The sequence below is a fragment of the Pelodiscus sinensis genome, chromosome 1, assembly GCF_052426305.1.
Source record: "Pelodiscus sinensis isolate ZL-2025 chromosome 1, ASM5242630v1, whole genome shotgun sequence".
Lineage (NCBI taxonomy): Eukaryota > Metazoa > Chordata > Testudines > Trionychidae > Pelodiscus > Pelodiscus sinensis.
This window is the reverse complement of record NC_143052.1, coordinates 144,181,216-144,202,243: the sequence shown is the minus strand read 5'-3', so window position 1 is coordinate 144,202,243 and position 21,028 is coordinate 144,181,216. Positions and strand designations below refer to the sequence as shown.

Here is a 21,028-nt window from a genome sequence, read left to right as displayed (position 1 = left end):
CAGACAGTTCTCAGGGGTGCCCCGCTTGAAAACCAGTCCTGGCTTGGAGTGCCCGGAGTGCCCACACTTGGCACATCACACCATTCAGCCATCAGCCCGGCTGCACTTGCCGCAGGCTGCCATCTGGGGAGAGGGGGCAATTGGGGGGCTGCAGGAGAGCTTCCACCCCCAGAAGCCCGCAGAGCCAGCCCAGTCCTCCCCATCGGGGGCTCGTGCCCCGTTCCTCCCTCACCTCCTTCCACTTACCCTTCCCTAGCCTCTTTTCTTGATGTACAAAATAAAGGACAATTGTGTTAAAAAATGGAATCTGTCTTTATTGAACAAAACTGGGGGAGACTGGGAAAAGGAGGTGGGAGAGGGGAAGAGAGAGGCTGGGGTAGGGGAGGGCAACTAAAATGATCAGGGGTTGGGAACAGGTCCCATATGAAGAGAGGCTAAAGAGACCGGGACTTCTCAGCTTAGAAAAGAGGAGACGGAGGGGGGACAGGATAGAGGTCTCTAAAAGCAGGAGTTGGGTGGAGAGGGTGCATACAGAAAAGTTCTTCATTAATTCCCATAAAGAAGGACTAAGGACACCAAAGGAAAGGAATGGGTAGCAGGCTTCAAACTAGTAACAGAAAATTGTTCTTCACAAAGCAAAGAGTCAACCTGTGGAACTCCTTGCTGTAGGAGGCTGTGAAGGCTACAACTAGAACAGAGTTTAAAGGGAAGTGAGATCAAGTCATGGAGGTTGGGTCCATGGAGTGGTATTAGCCAGGGGGTAGGAGTGGTGTCCCCGCCCAAAGTTTATGGAAGGCTGGAGAGGGATGGCACGAAACAAATGGCTTGGTCACTGTCTCTGGTCCATCCCTAGGGTTGGCCGCTGTCAGCAGACAGGCTACTGGGCTAGATGGACCTTTGGTCTGAACCAGGATGACCATTGTAAGCTCAAGGCTCAGGGTCGGGGGTCTCAGTGGACCCCCTTGATTTTCATGCACACCTGCTCCTGGGTGGCCAGGCTGGCAGCTCTCCTGCCCAAGCCGGCCACTTTCCTGTGCCTAGTGCGGAGATCATGGACACAATTTGGAGGCAGGAAGCCACAGCCGGGCTCCCACAACCAGTGAGAGCGGCAGGGCTGGGGAGTCCTGATCCATGGCTGGCAGAGCCCTAAGGGAACAGGGGACCTCCAATCCCTCCTGGCACACAGCCTCCAGATACCCATTCTCTAAACCCTGAGGTATCCTCCTGTCTGCACACAAGCCCCTAGCTCCTCCAGCCACACACCCCCAGTTGCCCCCTCCCTGCCTCCTGAGTTACCTCCTGGCCACACACGCCCCCAGCTACCTCCTCCCTGCGCCCTGAGTTACCCCCTGGCCGCACACAGCCTGCAGCTGCCCCCTCCCTGCCCCCTGAGTTACCCCCTGGCCGCACACAGCCTGCAGCTGCCCCCTCCCTGCCCCCTGAGTTACCCCCTGGCCGCAAACAGCCCCCAACTGCCCCCTGAGCTACCCGCTGGCCACACACAGCCCCCAGCTGCCCCCGTCCCTGCCCCGAGTTACCCTCTGGCCGCACACACAGCCCCGATCTGTGGAGATATTGAAGAGTAGGTTAGATAAATGTCTATCAGGGATGGTCTAGACAGTATTTGGTCCTGCCATGAGGGCAGGGGACTGGACTCGATGACCTCTCGGGGTCCCTTCCAGTCCTAGTATTCTATGAGTATTCTATGATCGTACTGACCTTCTTTAAGCAAAACCTACTTTGTTAAGGCTCACTTTTACATGGGTCAGTTGCCAACAATTCATCACCCACAAAAATCTGTACTTCCCTTCTTCAGGTAGGGCTTTATCCTCATTAAACACAGGCAGCGCCTAGCATCATACACCCTCCCCTCTGTTGATTACAGATAACCTAGATGAATCACATTCAGACACTTTCTGGAATTGGGTTATGACATTAACTTGAATAAACATGCTTTCAATGCAAGATTTCCCAATGAAAAGATCTGTAGGTGATCATTGCCTTACATCAGCTATAACTTCATGTTTAATAGGGTTCCATTCCAGCTGGATTCTGGCTAAAGGCACACTCTTAGCAAACTCATAGAGGGTTACCATATTCACACTCCTTTCTGGTAAATAATCTTCCTCTCTGGTAAGATCTGCTTAGTTGGTTAGATCAAAGGTCCAGCTAACACAGTACCCTGCCTGCCAACAGTGGCCAATGCCAGGTGCCCCAGAAGGAGGGAACAGAACAGGGAATCCTTGACCTGCTGCTCACAAACAGGGACAAAATAGTAGGGGAAATAGAGGTGGGTGATGCCCTGGGAAGCAGTGATCATGAGATGGTCGAGTTCAGGATCCTGACCAAAGGAAGAAGGGAGAGTAGCAAAATACACACCCTGGACTTCAGGAAAGCAGACTTTGACTCTGTCAGGGAACTGATGGACAGGATCCCTGGGATGCTGACAGGAGGGGGAAAGAAGTCCAGGAGAGCTGGCTGTATTTTAAAGAAGCCTTATTGAAGGCACAGGGAGAAACCATCCTGGTGTTCAGTAAGAAAAGCAAATATGGTAGACAACGAGATTGGCTAACCAGGGACATCCAAGAAGACCGTATAAGGGGGGTCCATTACGAGGGCCCTGCATTCTAGTACTCGCCTGGCTGAGGTAATGGCCACCAGGAAAGACACCTTCTAGGAAAGCTGTAGCAGAGAACACGTAGCCAGTGGCTCAAAGGAAGGACCCATGAGTCTTAAGAGGACCAAATTTAGGTCCCAGGAGGACATTGTCTTACACACCTGGGGGTAAACCCTGTCTAAGCCCTTGAGGAACTGATGCAGCATGAAGTGTGAGAAAATGGTCCTTCACCCGAACCAGAGTGGAAAGCCGAGATGGCTGCTAGGTGCACTTGCATGGAGAAGGAGCCAGGTCCTGGAGCCTAAGCCCCAGGAGGTAGTCCAAGATAGCTGGCAACGGGGCCTCCGTAGGGGGGACCCCCTTGTCACCTGACCAGATTACAAACCATTTCCACTTCTCCAGGCAGAAAGACCTGCCAGGTAGAAGGCTTCCAGCCCCTAGGAGGACTGCCTGGCCTGCTCCAAGCACTGCCTCGCTGAGGCCGTTAGCCATGGAGCTTCCATGCCATGAGGTGCAGACAGTGGAGGTTCGGGTGTCTGAGCCTGCCAAACTGCTGGGAGATTAGGTTTGGGCACAGGGGAAGGCCAGAGGCTGCTCCACTGAAAGGATGAGGTGGTCCAGGAACCAGTGCTGATGAGGCCAGGCCGGGGCTACCAAGATCACCGAGGCCCGGAATTCCCTGACTCTGAGGATTTCTCTGGGGATCAGCAGGAAGGGGGAAAGGCCTACAGCAGGCCAGGGGATCGTCAACAGAGACCCCAGGCTGTGCCCAAACAGAGAGCAAAACCAGGGACACTTCCTGTTGAAGCAGATGGTGAACAGGTCCAGGTGGGGAAACCCCCACCTATGGAAGATGGAAATGTGGAAAGAGGCGTCTTTGAGACCGAGAGCAGCGTACCAGTCTCGCGTGTCTATGGAAGGAATGAAGGAGGCCAGGGTAACCATCTTGAACTTGGATCTTACTACGAAGGTATTCAGATCCCTCAAATCCAGAATAGGACGCCAACGTCTATCCTGCCCACGGACAAAGGGGCAGAGCATAGCACTTTATTCTCATGTGGGCCGTGAGCATCTGTTCTCCCATCCGCCACCTGGTTTGATAGTGGTACAGGATGCTAATCACCATGAGCAATAGGGCCAACCTGCTCATGGTGATTATCAGCCTGTACCACGTATCGGGAGAGAAGGACCATTTGACCTGAAGCATCTCTTTCCCTGCACCACAGCTTTTGGTCTCAAGTGGCTGCATTCCGGCCCAAGGGCAGCAGACCTTATGGTCGGTGGTAATACCATGTGGTATTAAGGGCTTATTCATCTTAATGTGTGTATCTTCATGCTCCTCTGCTAGTGTTCTCTCTCTTTCTCTCTCTCTCTTTCGTTATATGATTCTTCCTTACTTTCCTTACATGCTTTGTTGAGCACTAAAATAGTTAACAATGCTGACATTCAAAATAGCGTTGCCCTTTTTGGCCCCACTGGCTAGCCAAAATTCAGTGTGTTGCAGCGTTGTTTCTGTTAAAGAGAGAAATGGATTATATGATTCAGGTATATTCTTGGGTTTCAATTTTTTTAAACAAAGAATGTTCACATAGTCCTGGTTCCCTGCGCACAGTAGAAACAAACAACAGCAGGTGCTCTCTGCAAGCCCTGTGCCCAAGAATCTCTGTCCCACTGCTTCCTCCCAGGGAATATTTTCCTTTCAGGAGGCTGGAACGCCATCTGCTGACTTCCTGTCTCCAGTGCCCAGAATCTTTAATCTATATCCTGATCCAGCCCTGTGCATTTACTACAAGGGCAAACTTCCCTAAAGTATCTCTGGCCTGCCTTGCCATCTGTTGTCTCAGGCAATAGCTTCCATTTTCTCAAATGCTTTTACTTTATATCCCAGGTCCTTCCCTTCACTCTGAGAGAGTACTTTATACACACATTGGTTTTAACGAGCTTTATGATTAAATATGGATTTCAGGGCTTGTTTAGATGAGCACCGAGTGCACAGCAAACTGAGTGGCACTATTAATCTAGACAGGCTCCTAGAGCCACTGCTTGCAGCCATTAGCATCTTTCAGCATAACAATATCGTTGGCAGCAGAGTCAGCATCTGTTGAAATGATTGGGGCCTTACTGCTCTGTGTAGAAAAGCCACTGGATACAAGCTAGGGAGCGTGGACATCACCTGTATAAATACAATACACTGTGAAAGGGATATAGTCAGTATGAGTTGAGTACACATTTCATTTAAACATTGATTTTGTTTTTTTGTAATCGGGGATGTTCTATTGAAGTTTTATTAGTTAAAAACCGAAAAACAGAACCCTAAATACGAGTTCCCAGTGTAATTTGTGTCCATTGTACAGTGTAGATTGCAAGGACTTACGGCCTACCTTCTCCTCTCTAGAAATGGTTCTTCAAACACTAAAGTGCAGAATACTGGTAAGGCTGGTTGTAGTTACACATGTTCTCTCAGCAGATGTCAGTCTCCCGGGCTGCCAGTCTGACACTTTCCACCAGCACGACCTTCAATTCCACCCTTGCTGTTTGATGATAATTCCCCCTTTGCAGTTACATTTTAAGAACTATCAGCCAACTGATAATCCACTTAGCGTGCGCCATGTCAACGATATGTTCTTTCACTTTTGTAATTAAAATGTTCTGCAGCACCAAGACAAAGGCTTTACAGAAGTCTAAGTAAATTAGTCCACACTATTGCCTTTAGAACCAAACTTATCTTATCCCTCATGGGGAGAGGAATAACTCTTCCAAAAGAAGCCCTCTTTTTCAAACCTAGACTGTAAATTTACTTGTGCAAGAACGTGCGTGCAATGTAGACACCTGGCAAGTTATGGCACAAGAAAAGCTGTTCTTGTGCAAGAAGCTGCCAGTGTAGATGTAGCATATGGGTTTTTGTGAATTTGGATTGTCACATGTCAAAAAAAACCCAAACAAACTATTTATCTAGTAATGGTGACAGGCTTTTTCAAGGTTTCCAAAATGATTCCTTTTTATTTTGGGGCAAGAGAGATTTACAAAGTAGCCCAAGGAGGACATGGTGGTTTCCACCATGTAACTCTTAGGCCAGTGGCTGGGGTACTCCTAAGATGTGGGAGACCAGGGTTCAATACTATCCTCATTTGATTCTGGGACTCCCACTTCTTAGTGCTAGCTTGGTGGCCAGGGCACTCAGTAAGGAGGTGGGACGGCCAAGGTCAGATCAAATCCTCTGTAAGTTGTTTCCTATTTGAAGAACCTTTTTTAAAAATAATAAATCTCTCTCTCTTTTATGGAACCAGCCATTTGTCCCACTTGCTCTCTTCATTGGCTTTCTCTGGGTCTGGTTAATTTCTGGCCTCTCTTTCAGTGCTCTCCTTCTGTTCAGGGGGAATTCAATGTATTTTCTGATGTAAGTAGCACCTAGTGTGGCCACTGATGCATCTCCAGAATACCCAGCAATCTGTCACTTCTGCATGACTCTGGTCATCTTGCACAGGTGATGCAGTATGCCACCCCACCCCACCAGCATGACGTTGCATGTCACTTCACACTAGTACGCTCTTCAAAATGGCATCGTCCATCCAGAGCAGCGCTATAATGGGAAAAAACACATCCCTACGGGACAGGGGAGCAGGCCCTAAAAAACCCGGATTGTCTGGCTTAAAAGCAGAGAAAACTGGCCTAGCACCACAGCTGACCATTAGGTGAAATCTGAGCTGCTCAAAGGTTTATGTTGCACTCTGGTGGCTGGACACCCGCAGAGACTATCCTCCTGCAGTCTGCTCAGAACTTACAGTAACTGGCCTTGAATCCATGTGGTGGAGGCCTGTACTTTCAAAGCAGAGAAGCCCAGTTTTCGGTTCCCCGGGTCTGTGCACAAGTGTTCAAGTACTGCAATGAGGCAGCTGAGCAGTAACAGCCCTTCAGGCGCAGCTGTAGCCAGCCAATACGTTGTTCTTCAGTAACAAAGAGTCAAAGATATTGGACTGCAAAAGGACATGCTGTGCCTTTGTTGGGGGACGCCATGTAAATCTGTTTCAGGAGCCAGCCTGGCCCAGAATGTGGGTAGCAAAAGTACACATTTAATCCTCAAGTCTTAGGCCTAGATCTTCAAAAATGAGTGCCTCCTGTTAGGCTCCTGGAACAGATTTTCAAAAGAACCTACATGATTTTAGGTGCACCAGTTCCACAGACAATTCGGAAAGTCCCCTCCTCCTTACTTTGTGCTTTTGAAAATCCCACCCCTAAACACTTCCATCCCCTAGTGATGCAAGGCCAGGAGAGATCCCAGTCAATACCCTCTTGCGCAGGACAAGTCTTGGTCATGGGTTTTCTACTTGTCAGAGAAATGTCTGACCGCTGGGCTACAGGCTAGTCTGAGGTGGGACTCTGGCTCAGGAGGCCAGAATGAGGCCTGGGGCAGGAATGTTCAGAGAGCGTGTTCCACAGAAGGAGCAGCCTTGGCCTCTGGGTCTCAGGCAGCTTGTGACCGACCACAGGGCCCCGTTCTAGGAAAACATTTGGGAAAGGGGAAAATCTCATTAATAATCAGTTTCTCATCCCTTCCCCTGAAGTGCGAGCCTTGGAACGTGTAATTGGATCACGAGGACTGAAAGAAAAGAGGGGCTGGACTGCACTTCTGCAGCAGAAGGTTGTGGGGACCTAGAGATCTACCCTTCCCAGCACACACTCGCTGTGTCTACTATTTCTTAGAGGAGTTTGAGAGTGTACCGCTGAATCCTCTCAGTAACTCTCCCCAGACTCCCCCGGCCGGCCTTCTGCCTAGGGGGTGAGCATGGGGAACAGGATTCTGCTTCCTCTCAGGGCACTGGGAGTGGGGGTGGGGATGTGGAAGGAAGGAAAAGCCATTGTTGTGCTTACACAATAGCGAAGGCCAGTGCCGGAGGGTGAGCGTTGTAAAAGCCATTGGAGAGTCTGGAATGGAGATTGCCCTCTTGGCAAGCCCAAAATGTGGCAATTTACAGCTGAACTCGTGTGACACGTGCTTTATAACTACCAAGGTGGGATTCACAAAACCCCCTTCTTTTCTTTTCAACTCATGTAGAGAAATAGCAGCCAACACATGCTAGATGAGCATGGCAAAAATCACACGAGAGATAGTCTCTTCCTTAATTAAAAGTCATCTTGGACCTTTCCCTGCATTGTTTGCTCACTGTTTGAACATCTTGCCTCAAGCCACTCCAGATGACAGCTCCATTCTACTTAAAGTAGAACACTGGCCAAGGCTGGAAGAAGCAGGGGATTTTGTTGAATACAGGCAGTCCCCGGGTTACATGGATCCGACTTACATCGGATCCCTACTTACAAACGGGGTGAGGCAACCCCGCACTAATTGCTTCCCCCCAGCAGACCAGGGAGACGCGAAGCTAGCGCTCCTCCTTTCCCCCCCTCCAGCATACCAGGGAGACGCTGAGCGGCTTTTCTCAGCAGACCCCTCAGCTTGAGAATAAAGGACTGAGGGAAGTGAGGTGTGGGAGAATAAAACTGAGCTCTGGAGAAATGTTTGGCTAGAGTTTCCCCTACAATATGTACCAGTTCCGACTTACATACAAATTCAACTTAAGAACAGACCTATAGTCCCTATCTTGTACATAACCCGGGGACTGCCTGTACTGACCTTAATTAAGTTGTTTGTTCTAGCAACCACCTGCCTTCTAAATTCCACTGCTTTAAAGACTTTGTATGTCTTGTTCTCTTTCTCTTCCAGTTGTGGCTTCACCTATAATGAAAAAGAAAGGGTTAGGATGTGCAAAAAGCTCAGCACACTCGTTCTCATCATATGTTTAATGCCTCAGTTTCCCAGAAAAGGTACATCAACTTACATGCAGCAGACATTTCGCTTCTTTGGGCCTTGCTTCTTAACAAACAATTCAACTCAGGTCAGAGCTCCCCCCCCCCCCCCCCCATTTCCTGAGATCCACAGATCCTGCAACAGGCTTCCCATACCAAAACTAGGATTGCTGCCTGGCCTTTCCTGAAAGCATTTATCTGAAGCTCCTGCTCTCTGCAAACATCTCCTCCTATACCCCCATCCATCCATCCATCCATGGATTTCAGAGTTTGTCCAGCTTTTCCCATCCCCTTTCCAGAGTACACCCTATCCCCACTCCTCTTCATCCCCGCTCCTCCCTACCCCTCGTAGAGCCCTGACATTTTCAGTGTGAGCTACCCCAGTGGTCTCAGGTCACATGATATATCAAGACTCTCATGATATGTTGACTAAGGAGGCACCTTGATGAGCTCTGAGCAGGGGTGCTCCAGGGGTCCTGGTTCCTTGGGGCTGGCAAACGCTGGTTAAAGACTGATTTGTGGGCTGGGAATATACTTTATTAGATAGGACAGGTAATTTACGTGTATGCCTAATTTGCGATTAACGTGGAACCATTTGTTTCCATAACTCACACTTGTTCCTGTTTGATTCTGTCCATCCTTTAATAAATTCTCTTTTGTTTTACTGTAAGTGAACTCAAGTGCCGTGTGTGCTAGAGGAGCAGCGATTTAAAGTAAAACTGGGTCCACTGTTCCTTTGGGAACGGAGGATCTGGGATTTCTGTGGGTGTGCAGGAATGAGGGGCTGGATACCACATGGGTGCACCTATTGTCAGTGTGTAGGGCAAAGGCAGGTTTGGTGCAGCCCAGAGGTGAGTGCCTCACAGGGATTAACACCCCTCTGGCACCCTCTGGCAAAGGCAGGACGTGCTGGTGCAGGAGGCAGGTTTGGGTAGATGTGTGTGTGCCTGGGGGCAACTTCAAATGCTGCGGATTTTTAAAAACTTCTTCAGTGCCAGGACTTCAAGACTATGACATGGAATGAAGAGAGATTCCCATTGTAACATACAGCTGAGGGGAAGGGAAGTTTGGGGCTCATCATTGAGGTGACAGGAACATTATTAATGACCTTTACAAAGGCTAAGTGCCCACTGGCGCAGTTTAGGGCAGGGATACTCAACATGCAGCCCGTGGCCCATTTGTTTGCAGCCTGCGGTGCAGTTTGGGTTCATACGGGGCTCAACACAGGGCCCACGGGTGGGATCCTTTGAAATGGCCTCCACTAGGAACACGCTCCACAGCGGCGAGGCGTCTCCTAGGCGGGGTGAGCACTGAAAGATGCAAGCGGAGGGGCCCACAGGAATAGACAGGTACAGGGTGTCAGTGTTTCTAGCCCCCAGAGAGGAGGTGCCGGGAGCACCGGTGCATTGTGGGAAGTGCTGGCTTCTTAGCCTTGTGGGCAGAGCCTGAGAGGTGCTGACCGGCTCACACAGACCACATTTGGGTCTGGCATCGCGACTTAAGTCTTAATCTTTATATTCATGCCCGTGAGTGCTATTTGCATGTATATTTGCATGTCTATGCAACCACACTTAAGTTGTGGCCCTCGGCACATGCTGTGAGTATCATTGTCCCCCCCCCCCCCCACACACACACACACACACACACACACCCTTCCAAGGCTTCTAAAGTCGAATAGCCCCGGCCTAGGGCACCTACACCTGTGTTTCCCCTTGAGGCCACCAAGGGCACCCACTCAAGGCCCACAGCTCCTCAGCCATCACCTGTCTTGGGCAAAGGCCCTTCTCTCTTTCTTTCCTGAGCAGGGAGTCCAGGTTGCACAGCTTCCTGAGCTACTGTGTGATCTCTCCAGCAAGCCAGCCTGCCCAGCACCTGTACGGCTTTCTCTCCACAGGCTCTGAACAGTGCAGAGCCAGCAGCGACCAGTTATCACACCGCTCCTCCTAAGCCAGCACATTGATTGTGAAGGAAAAGCATTCCATGGAAACCATTCACACAATACATGCCCTACACACACGCTAGCTAGTTCACTAGAGATCACCCCAGCTCCAGCCTAGGGCTCCCGTAGGTTAGGCCCGTCCAACCTTTCCCCAAAGGTTGGACACAAGGGCCCCGCTCATTTGCAGGGTCAGAAAAATGGTTCAATTCCATTTAAACTGTTTATCTAAAAATCCTTTGGTCTCTGGAGAATCCAAACTGAATCAGTAAATGCAAGTATCTCCCCAGGTGGTGGGATCTCTGCGGAGGTCTTACAATTTGAGTCAATTTGCTTAACCACGCCCCCTCTGCACTATTGTTAGTTCCTAGAGGGCTTTGTCTCCCTCCCGCATGGAATTATATTGAATCCTTCAATAGAACAGAAACGAACTCCTAGTGAGGTAAATAGATAGAAAGGAGCATAAACACTGCCAAATTAAGTCTAAAAATGTAATAAGAAAAGCCAAAAAGGAGTTTGAAGAACAGCTAGCCAAAAACTCAAAAGATAATAACAAAATGTTTTTTAAGTACATCAGAAGCAGGAAGCCAGCTAAACAAACAGTGGGGCTTCTAGACGATCGAGATACCAAAGGAGCACTTAAAGACGATAAAGTCATTGTGGAGAAACTAAATGAATTCTTTGCTTCAGTCTTCATGGCTGGGGATGTTAAAGGAGATTCCCAAATCTGACCCATCCTTTGTTGGTGGCAAAGCTGAGGACTTGGCACAGATTGAATTGTCATTAGAGGAGGTTTTGGAATTAAATGATAAACTTAACGGTAACAAGTCCCCGGGACCAGATGGCATTCACCCAAGAGTTCTGAAATAACTCAAATATGAAATTGTGGAACTTTTAACTATGTTTTCAAACCTATCCTTTAAATCAGCTTCTGTACCCAATGACTGGAAGATAGCTAGTATAACGCCGATATTTAAAAAGGGCTGTAGAGGCAATCCTGGCAATTACAGACCGGTAAGTCTAACATCAGAACTAGGCAAATTAGTTGAAACAATAATAAAGAATTTTCAGACACATAGAAGAACATAATTTGTTGGGCAAAAGACAACATGGTTTCTGTAAAGATGTCTTAGGAATCTATTAGAGTTCTTTGAAGGGGTCAACAAACATGTGAACAAGGGGAATCCAGTGGATATAGTGTACTTAGATTTCCAGAAAGCCTTTGACAAGGTCCCTCACCAAAAGCTCTTACATAAATTCAGTTGTCATGGGATAAGAGGGAAGATCCTTTAATGGACTGAGAACTGGTTAAAAGACAGGGGAAAAAAGGTAGAATGGAGAGGGGTAACTATTGGTGTTCCCCAAGGATCAGTCCTAGGACCAATCCTATTCAACTTATTCATAAATGATCTGGAGAAAGGGATAAACAATGAGGTGGCAAAGTTTGCAGATGATACTAAATTGCTCAAGGTAGTTAAGACCAAAGTAGACTGTGAAGAACTTCCAAAAGATCTCACCAAACTGAGTGATTGGGCAACAAAATGGCAAATGAAATGTAATGTGGATAAGTGTTTAGTAATGCATGGTGGAAAAAATAACCCCGACTATACATATAATCTGATGGGGGCTAATTTAGCTACAACTAATCAGAAAAGAGATCTTGGAGTCATTGTGGATAGTTCTCTGTAGAAATCCTGCAGCGGCAGTCAAAAAAGCAAAAAGGATGTTAGGAATCATTAAAAATGGGATAGAGAATAAGACAGAGACTATCTTATTGACTTTATATAAATCCATGATATGCCCACATTTGAATACTGTGTACAGATGTGGTCTCCACATCTCAAAAAAGGTAGACTGGCATTAGAAAAGGTTCAGAGAAGGGCAACTAAAATGATTAGGGGTTTGGAATGGGTCCCATATGAAGTGAGATTAAAGAGACTGGGACTTTTCAGCTTGGAAAAGAGGAGACTAAGGGGGGATATGATAGAAGTCTATAAAATCATGACTGGTGTGGACAAAGTGAATAAGGAAAAGTTATTTACTTGTTCCCATAATATAAGAACTAGGGGCCACCAAATGAAACTAATGGGCAGAAGGTTTAAAACAAATTAAAGGAAGTTCTTCTTCACACAGCGCAGAGTCAATCTGTAGAACGCCTTGCTTGAGAAGCTTATGAAGGCTAGGACTATAACAGGGTTTAAAAGAGAACTAGATAAATTCATGGAGGTCCATAAATGGCTATTAGCCAGTATGGGTAAGGAATGGTGATCTTGGCCTCTGTTTGTCAGAGGGTGCAGATGGGCGGCAGGAGAGAGATCGCTTGATCATCACCTGTTTGATTCACTCCCTCTGGGACACCTTGTGGTGTATGAAGGCACGGACTCTGGCCGGTGCAAGCACGAAATCATTTTATTGCAAGATTACAACTATCGTTATACCCTCTCAACTTCCCAAAAGTCTACATCCTGCTTTTCACAAACTATGCTCTTTCACAGTCCCAACACAGCATTCTCAAAGGTCGTTGACTCGGGCAGATGTTGTTATTGTTGGCTCAGGACTCTTGATTACGCGCGTTCCCGCTGACTCTTGACTCTTGGATTGTCCTCCAAGGTCTGCAGCTTTTCTTGATTTTGTCCTTGGGATGCCCTGTCGCGCGGCCAAAGCACTATACTTGTTGATTCTCTACACACCTGGCATTGGCCACTGTCGGCAGACAGAGTACTGGGCTGTATGGACATTTGGTCTGACCCAGTATGGCTGTTCTTATGTTTTTATGTTCCTATAACACTAAAAGTGAATTCAGTATAGTTTGTCCAGGAGATCTGGCACAATCAAGTGATGTGCTGTGATCTCCCTCACCTGGTGGGGTCATTGGAGGGCTGTGGCGCATCAGCCCTTCTCGGCTACAGAAGTAGGCAGAGCATGCCAGCTGTACCTTGGTTCTGGGGAAAGCATTAAAGAAACTGCAGCTGCAAGGCATCCTGGGCTTCAAAAGCTCTCAGATACGCAGCACCACTGAAATACTAATGGTATGTCTACACTACAAAGTTAATTCGAACTAGCAGACGTTAGTTTGAATTAACTTTGATAGGCGCTACACATACAAACCGCTAGTTCAAACTTAATTCGAACTAGAGGAGCATTTAATTCGAACTAGGTAAACCTCATTCTATGAGGACTAACGCCTACTTCGAAGCAAGTAGTTTGAATTAAGGGCTGTGTAGCCACTTAATTCGAACTAGTGGGAGGCTAGCCCTCCCCAGCTTGCCCTGGAGGCCACTATGGGCACCACCAGGAAAACTTGTCTGCCCACCTCCCGGCCCCGGAGCTCTTAAAGGGGTGCCCGTACCAGTTGCAAGCCAGCCAGCACCCAGCCATCAGACCCTGCACCTAGCACGGCACAGGCCAGCCACCCGCTGCCACCCAGCCCTTCGCCTCTTCCTAGGACCAGGCTGGCGCCTCCCGGGAGCCTGCCCGGGGCCGCAAGAGGCGGGCGCCCACCTGGTCTAGTGTGGACATCGTGGACCTCGTCGAGGTTTGGGGGGAATCCTCCAACGTCCACGACCTCCGCACTAGGCACAAGAAAGTGGCCGTCTAGGGCAGGAGAGCTGCTAGCCTGGCCACCCAGGAGCAGGTTTGCATGAAAATCAAGGTGGTCGAGTGAGACCCCGACCCTGAGCCCTGATCTTAGAACATAAAAACGGCCGTACTGGGTCAGACCAAAGGTCCATCTAGCCCAGTAGCCTGTCTGCCGACTGCAGCCAACACTAGATACCCTGCAGGGATGGACCGAAGACAATGACCAAGCCATTTGTCTCGTGCCATCCATCTCCAGCCTTCCACAAAGAGAGGCCAGGGACACATTTCTACCCCCTGGCTAATACCACTCCATGGACCCAGCCTCCATGAATTTATCTAACTTCTCTTTAAACTCTGTTCTAGTTCTAGCCTTCACAGCCTCCTGCAGCAAGGAGTTCCACAGGTTGACTAATTGCTTTGTGAAGAAGAACTTTCTGTTATTAGTTTGAAGCCTGCTACCCATTCATTTCATTTGATGTCCTCTAGTCCTTCTGTTATGAGAACTAATGAAAAACTTTTCTTTATGCACCCTCTCCACACCACTCATGCTTTTATAGACCTCTATCATATCCCCCATCAGTCTCCTCTTTTCTTAGCTGAAAAGTCCGAGTCTCTTTAGCCTCTCTTCATATGGGACCTGTTCCAAACCCCTGATCATTTTAGTTGCCCTCCCGTCTCCCACCCTCTCTCTTCCCCTCTCCCACCTCCTTTTCCCAGTCTCCCCGAGTTTTGTTCAATAAAGAGAGTTTCTATTTTTGAACACACGTGTCCTTTATTTTGTACATCAGGAAGGGGGGCTAGAGAGGGGTAAGAGGAAGGAGGTGAGGGAGGAATGGGATATGAGCCCCTGATGGGGAGGACTGGGGTGGCTCTGCGGGCTCCTCGGGGTGGAAGCTCTCCTGCAGCCCCCCGATTGACCCACCCCCCTCGGATGGCAGCCTGCGGCAAGTGCAGCCGGGCTGATGGCCGAGTGTTGTGATATGCTGAGTGTGGGCACTGAGGGCACTCCAAGCCAGGACTGCTTTGCTGTCCCTCATCGAGTTAGACAAGCAAGATGGGAACCCCTGAAAACTGTCTGTCCGGGGTGGGGGTCAGGTCCCTTTAAGCACAGCCCTCGACTAGCCTGAGACAGCAGCTCCACACTCTAAGTCCTAACCTGATACCCTGCCGGCACTGCTTCCGGCCATCCTTAACCTCGGTTCAGGGTCCACTCAATGTGGACATGCTAGTTCGAATTAGCAAAACGCTAATTCGAACTAGATTTTATGTCTAGATGCACTAGTTCGAATTAGCTTACTTTGAATTATCTAATTCAAATTAAGATAGTTCGAATTAGTGCTGTAGTGTAGACATACCTCATTTACTAGGGCTGCCAAAAAGGTCAAATGCCTTAGGCTCACTCAACAGGCTAGAGAAGTTCCCACTGTAACCTTTGGGAGGCAGTTCCAATGCAGGGCAGGGATCCTCAGGCCTCACTATCTTAATATTTCAATCCACTCCCGCAGCAGAAGAAATTCAGAGTTCAGGTCTGTGTATAACACAGTGTTTCTCACCCAGTGGTACGAGTCCCCTTAGGGGTACTCAAGAGAAGTCTGGGGACTACATCAACACAACTGATATTTGGAGAAAACAGAATTTTTGTTTTAGGTTTTACAGAGTTTTATTATTTTTGTACTTTTTACACCCAAAAATGTTATTGTCTGCCTGGCTACGATTAAGTTGTTTAAACAAGTGTTGCAACGGTAGAAAAAAATTACATGTGTCTGAAAAGTATAGGTACTGGGGGTACTAACAACATTTTTTAAAGGGGTACATTATAAAAAAAGGTTGGGAAACACTGGTATAACGTGTTGGAGGCCTCTCTTCATTGCTCTGCCACACGGATGCAGCATCTTCTGCTTGAAGGTGAACTCAGTAGCAGCTGTGCCTCCCAGGCTGCCACTCTCACCCCAAATCAGAAGCAGTGGGTATAAGAGGCAAAGGAAACCAATGCTTCCCCTGGGTCTTAGGGCCCAAACTCTTCTCTCTTTCTCTCTCTGTTCTGACTCTTCCCCAAGTCTCCCCACCGCAGGCTGTTGCAGCCTAATGAGTCTTTGTCTGGAGCAGATCTACTCACTAAAAAGTGAAAGTCCTTCCAGTTCACCAGACCTAGTCACCTAACATTGAAACTCTTAAAAGAGCCATTAAGTGGTAATGACACCATTTGCGAACCCTAAAGTATGAACTGTCCGTTTCTTACACAAACCGTGGTGCATGGCATATTTACTCAGAACTAGGCCCTTAAATACAATATTTAAAGCAAACTGTAAATTTTTCGTTGGTGAGGATTATAAAATCTCATCTCTTAAAAACCCTTGCATTGATTTTTAGATGCACAAGTATTCATCTTTAAGCCTATATTCTTGGATCTTTAAACATGTACGTTTTAAATAAATTCTTCAAAAGACCTCCCTGATCAAAAATACACATGTTCATTTTAATTACCATAGTACTAAAAATTTGCTTCCAGATTTTTCCTGTAATTACTGTCTATCCTTGCTGTAATCTTTCTCCCTTCAAAGAGAGAACTCCCCTTTTCTTACAGATAGTTGGACAAATGAGTTTCTATCATTATTTCAATCACACAAAATACATTAGTGTTCCCTTTTCTAAATGAACACTGTTATGAACACACAAAACCACTCTGATTAATTTAAAATAATGTCTTTGTTCCCGAGTGTTAAATATGCATTGCTTGAGGAAGGCTTAAGAGTACAAATATAAAGTCAGCTTAGAAATACTGATTGACAAATTGTAAACAGAGAAGAGCTGCATCATGTATTCCATAATATTTACTGTTGTATTCAGTAGGAAGACTGACTCACCCTTATTACATAGTTGTTGCAAATAACTCTAATAAATTCCAGGGTATATCAAATACCTGTGGCTGACATGTTTTTAACCCTAAATTTAGTGCTTTTATTTAGGTCCCAGTCTCGACAATCTGGCATGCAGTGCAAAACATACTCCATTTACTTTAGAAATAAATTGTAGAAGAGGGTTTATTCAGATGTCATTTGCTACATTTGAGTTCAGGCATTTGGCTGGAACGGGTAGAGCGGGGGGGGGAAGAGAGGAGGGCGACAGTGGGGAGGGGCAGATCAGGGTGGAGTATGGGCGGGGCCACAGGCTGAGGAGCTCTCCTCCCCAAGCAGCAATTACACCCATGACCCAAATGCTGCAATCATGGCCCTGCTCCCAGAACCCCGACACCCTTGTTCTTGACTAGACGCTCCTCCGGCTCCCATGGAACCACCCCTTCTGCTGCTCTCAGCAATTTCAGCATGCTGCACCCAGGCTCCGTGCAGCTGGAGCGGGTTGCCCACCTCTCCTTGGGATTCCTGCTTTCAGATCCCCAAATGAAAAATGCAACGTGCCTTGTATCTGCTGAGGAAATCAGGGTTAAAATCCTTTGTCTGGCAAAACACCATTTCTATTTGCGGGGATTTTAATTGTTTTGAAGCCGCTTTTAGTAGCATTTGGCTACTGCAAATATGCCCCGCATGGCATCAGCCTTACAATGGGGGAAACTGAGGCAGAAGTGCTGACATGACTTGCCCAAAGTCAGGCCACAGAGTGACTCTGTGGCTGACAGAGGAGTCACATCTGTCCCATGACAACCAGTCCCAGTGCACTAGCTGCTAATCCATTGTGCTTCATTCATTAGCTTATTGGGAACTTTGACTGTTTCTTTAAAAGCACGTATGCAGTAAAGGCAATTCACGTATTGAAGCCAATCAGCAACGGCATTTTTCTGCTTGCAGGTAGTTTCCCTTCCCATAAAAATGATCGCTAAGGCTGGGGTGGCACAAGTGTTTTAGTCAGCAGGCTGGTGGTCAGATGTCCTTGGCTGCTAAAGAATACCATGGAGTTCCCATTTGACTCTCAAATGCCAGAACCTAGTCAAAATCTGCCCTCTCCTCAGCACACACAGATCTTACGCAATGGCAGAGCCAGCAAGGGGAACTCAGGACTGGTGAGTTCTTTCTGCTGCTCTAAGCACCAGGCAAGAGTTTCATCTTTTGGAATGGATGAGAGAGCAATGAATAATGTTGTTCTATTTTTAGGTCAGGAGTGTCCAGTCTTCTTTCTGACTCCCCTCTGCTACGCGTGGTGAATATTCTACAGCCCACCTGTGCCACAACAACTGGTTTTCTTCACATTAGAAAACTAGATTAAAGCCAGGGCCGAGGCGGGCAGGCAAGGCAACTGCCTGGGGCCCTGCAAAGCTCCACTGCTCAGCCTTTGCCTTCAGCCCCATGTGGGGGCTTCAACGCCGGGTACCAGGGCTCCGGCTTGAGCTTTCTGCCCTGGCCCCCAGAAGTCGAGCGCTGGCCCTGCTCTCTGGTTTATTTTGGTGGGGCCCCCTGAAACCTGCTTGTGGCCCCTGGTTGAGAACTGCTGCTTTAAATCATTCCAAGTGCATGGTCCTTTCCTGAAGTCGTCCAGGTCCCTACATCGCTGCCCTCCAGAGGCTATCGTCTGCTCTCAGTGAACGGGCAGGGACATTGGAAACCCTCTGCTGACCCTCATGGCAATGAAAGCAGAACCTGACTTGACGTTTCACCTTTGTGCCACATTTGTGTTCAATGAAAACCAAGTATTGTGGCCTCATTTCTGATACGTGCTGTCTGCAGATTTAAACTTTCTACAATGCCAATGTCTTGTACTTCCATGGTGCCTTTTGAGGAAGGCTCTCAATATGTCTTCTTCACATGAATTCAACTTTACGGTCCCCATTTGAGGAAGGGAACTTTTAGTGTCCTCCACCCCACCCCCTTCAGTCCTCCTTTTAGAGCTGAAGAAGTTGAAGCACAAAGAAGTAACGTGATTTGGCTCCGGTCACATAGCGAGTCCACCTGAGTTCATATAGCGGCAGGCAGGCCCAGGGTATTTCCCCTCCTCCAGACCCCCAAACCCAAACAACGTTCAAGGGACCTTAAATCATTATTGGAAAGGCCAACGTTATAAATCACAGCAAGATCCTGACAGACTTTGAAAATCCAATGTTTCCCAGGGATCTACCTAGCCCCTGGACTCCTAGAAGGCTATTTATTTTTTTAAATAGTGGAATCCAGGGTCTCTGAAATACCCACTCTCCTCTTCTAACCTCTCTCCCTCCCCCAGTAATGGGACTCTAGTTGCAGCCCTGAACAAAAGCCTGACTCCCTGGGCTGCTCTGCATTAACAAATGGGACCCCTAATGCACCAACCGTGCAGCTCCACTAGTCCAAGTACACAAGTGCCCGTGTAGACAGAACACTGATATTTTTACTGCCCCGTCAGCCAGTTCTGTACAGGTCGAGCTTCGATGGCGACTTGTAAAAGCCTGTCTCCACAGGTGTTTCTATCACTGCTATTATCAGTTGAACTGCACTGGCAGTTAATTTGCTGTGTAGATTCAATTTCTAGTGCTTATAAAGACCACTAGACGTTGCTGTCTTTCATCTATTTCTGTACATGTCCCTAGAGCTTTGAGAAGACTGAAAATCAGGTCAGAAGATTGGAAGAAAGCTAATGGGTTACTATTTAAAGAGAATAAATGGGATAATCCAGGCCAATTGGACATTGACCATAGGTAAAAACTGAAAGCAGCTGATATGGGTCTCGATTAATAAAGAATTAAAGGAAATTAGTATACTTAATACCAATCAGTGTGAATTTATGGAAATTTGATCCAGTCAGACTAACCTGATAACTTTTTTGATGAGATTATAAAAGTGGTTGATAAAATGTAATACCACTGCTGTAACAGACCATTGTACGGCATTATATTTGGTGCCACATGACATTTTGATTAAAAACTAGCACAATACAAAATGAACATTGCCAGAGTAAATTGATTAAGAGAATGAAAAGTTCTATGCCTGTGTAAACTACGTGGTCAGACTAGCTAGTCCCTTCCAACCTTGGCATATCTAGAATTTCCTGGACTGCAGTCAGTATCATCTCTTCTTAAGCAATTTCTCCATGCCCCATGCTCTGAAGCTGTCTAGAGAGCTTTCACTGACCACGCTGGATTTTTAAAATAAATTCTAGCTTCATTCCATAATCTCTCTGGAATTTGCTTTAAAGACATACCCTTTTTTGCTGTTTGTTTGTTTTACATCTTTCATTGGCTGTGACTCACCTGCTCAACAATCTTTTGGATTTCTGGAGTTGCAGGCTTGCTCTCAGTGTAACCTCCCGGAACACTCATAGTGGCAAATAACTTCTTAGGGTGTTTGCAAACACTGACAAGTAAAATCTAGAGAAAATGTGACCAAGAAAACTCAGATTTCCAATATTATGTAGCCGCACAGTCACATGATTTGTAGATGTGGATTTTACCATCATCAGGTTTGTAAGGGAAAAGGAGAGAAGAAAGAAAAGCAAACTGTAGTATTTTTAGTAGTAAGGGAAAGAGCACTTTAAAGACCATAATGTGTATATTGCTTTCTGGTCCCCAGAAAAGCAGAAAACAAATAAGTCCCCAACCCCTATTAATTATAGTATTTGGTTCAGGTTGGTGTGGCAATTTCTTGATTCAGCACCAGTTTCATCATATCTCATGAGGGTGTGATTCTTTGTGCTTAGGTAAGTGATTGTAAACACTGAACAACACCCAAATATTTCCCAATATTAACCTAAAAATTCCCACCCATTCTCCCCAGGTTTCATTTACAGGAACAGCAATTCCTGTTTAACTTGAACCTTGATCCTCCAAGTTACCCTAAGCGAGCAAAGGCAACAGGCCTTTTATTTTTAATTATTTTATTTCTCTATTGCTTGTTACAAACCTGAAAGGTTTTCCAAATGTTGAAAGGACATATAAGAATGCTGGCATATGCTGCCTGCCACCCTTACCCCTTCTTTTGCTTGTATTTTGGCTTTCAGTCAGAAGAAATATAACCCGCCCTCCAAAAGAAGCGTGCATGTACATTTCTTTATCAAACTTTTTCCAAACCTATGTGCATTTAGCAATTAGTCTTGTTTTAATTGTGCACCAGAAATAACATTTTCTTTTTCTACATTATCTCTTTAACATTTGTCTTTATAAATTGACAGATAGACCCCAA

General features: G+C 47.0%; 1 protein-coding gene across 2 annotated transcripts in view; it reads right to left on the bottom strand.

Annotated features, from left to right (window-relative positions):
* LOC142819216 (cystatin-A-like) overlaps nucleotides 1-20,256 on the bottom strand; it is a 47,488-nt gene extending 27,232 nt beyond the window's left edge. For both annotated transcript variants that reach the window (XM_089772054.1, XM_089772057.1), the window contains exons 1-2: nucleotides 20,101-20,256; nucleotides 8,244-8,345 (exon numbers count right to left, since the gene is read on the bottom strand). In XM_089772054.1, coding sequence (XP_089628180.1) covers nucleotides 8,244-8,345; nucleotides 20,101-20,169 — 171 coding nt within the window. In that variant the 5' untranslated portion in view covers nucleotides 20,170-20,256. The remainder of the gene's footprint in view (nucleotides 1-8,243; nucleotides 8,346-20,100) is intronic.
* Between the last annotated feature and the right edge of the window lie 772 nt (nucleotides 20,257-21,028).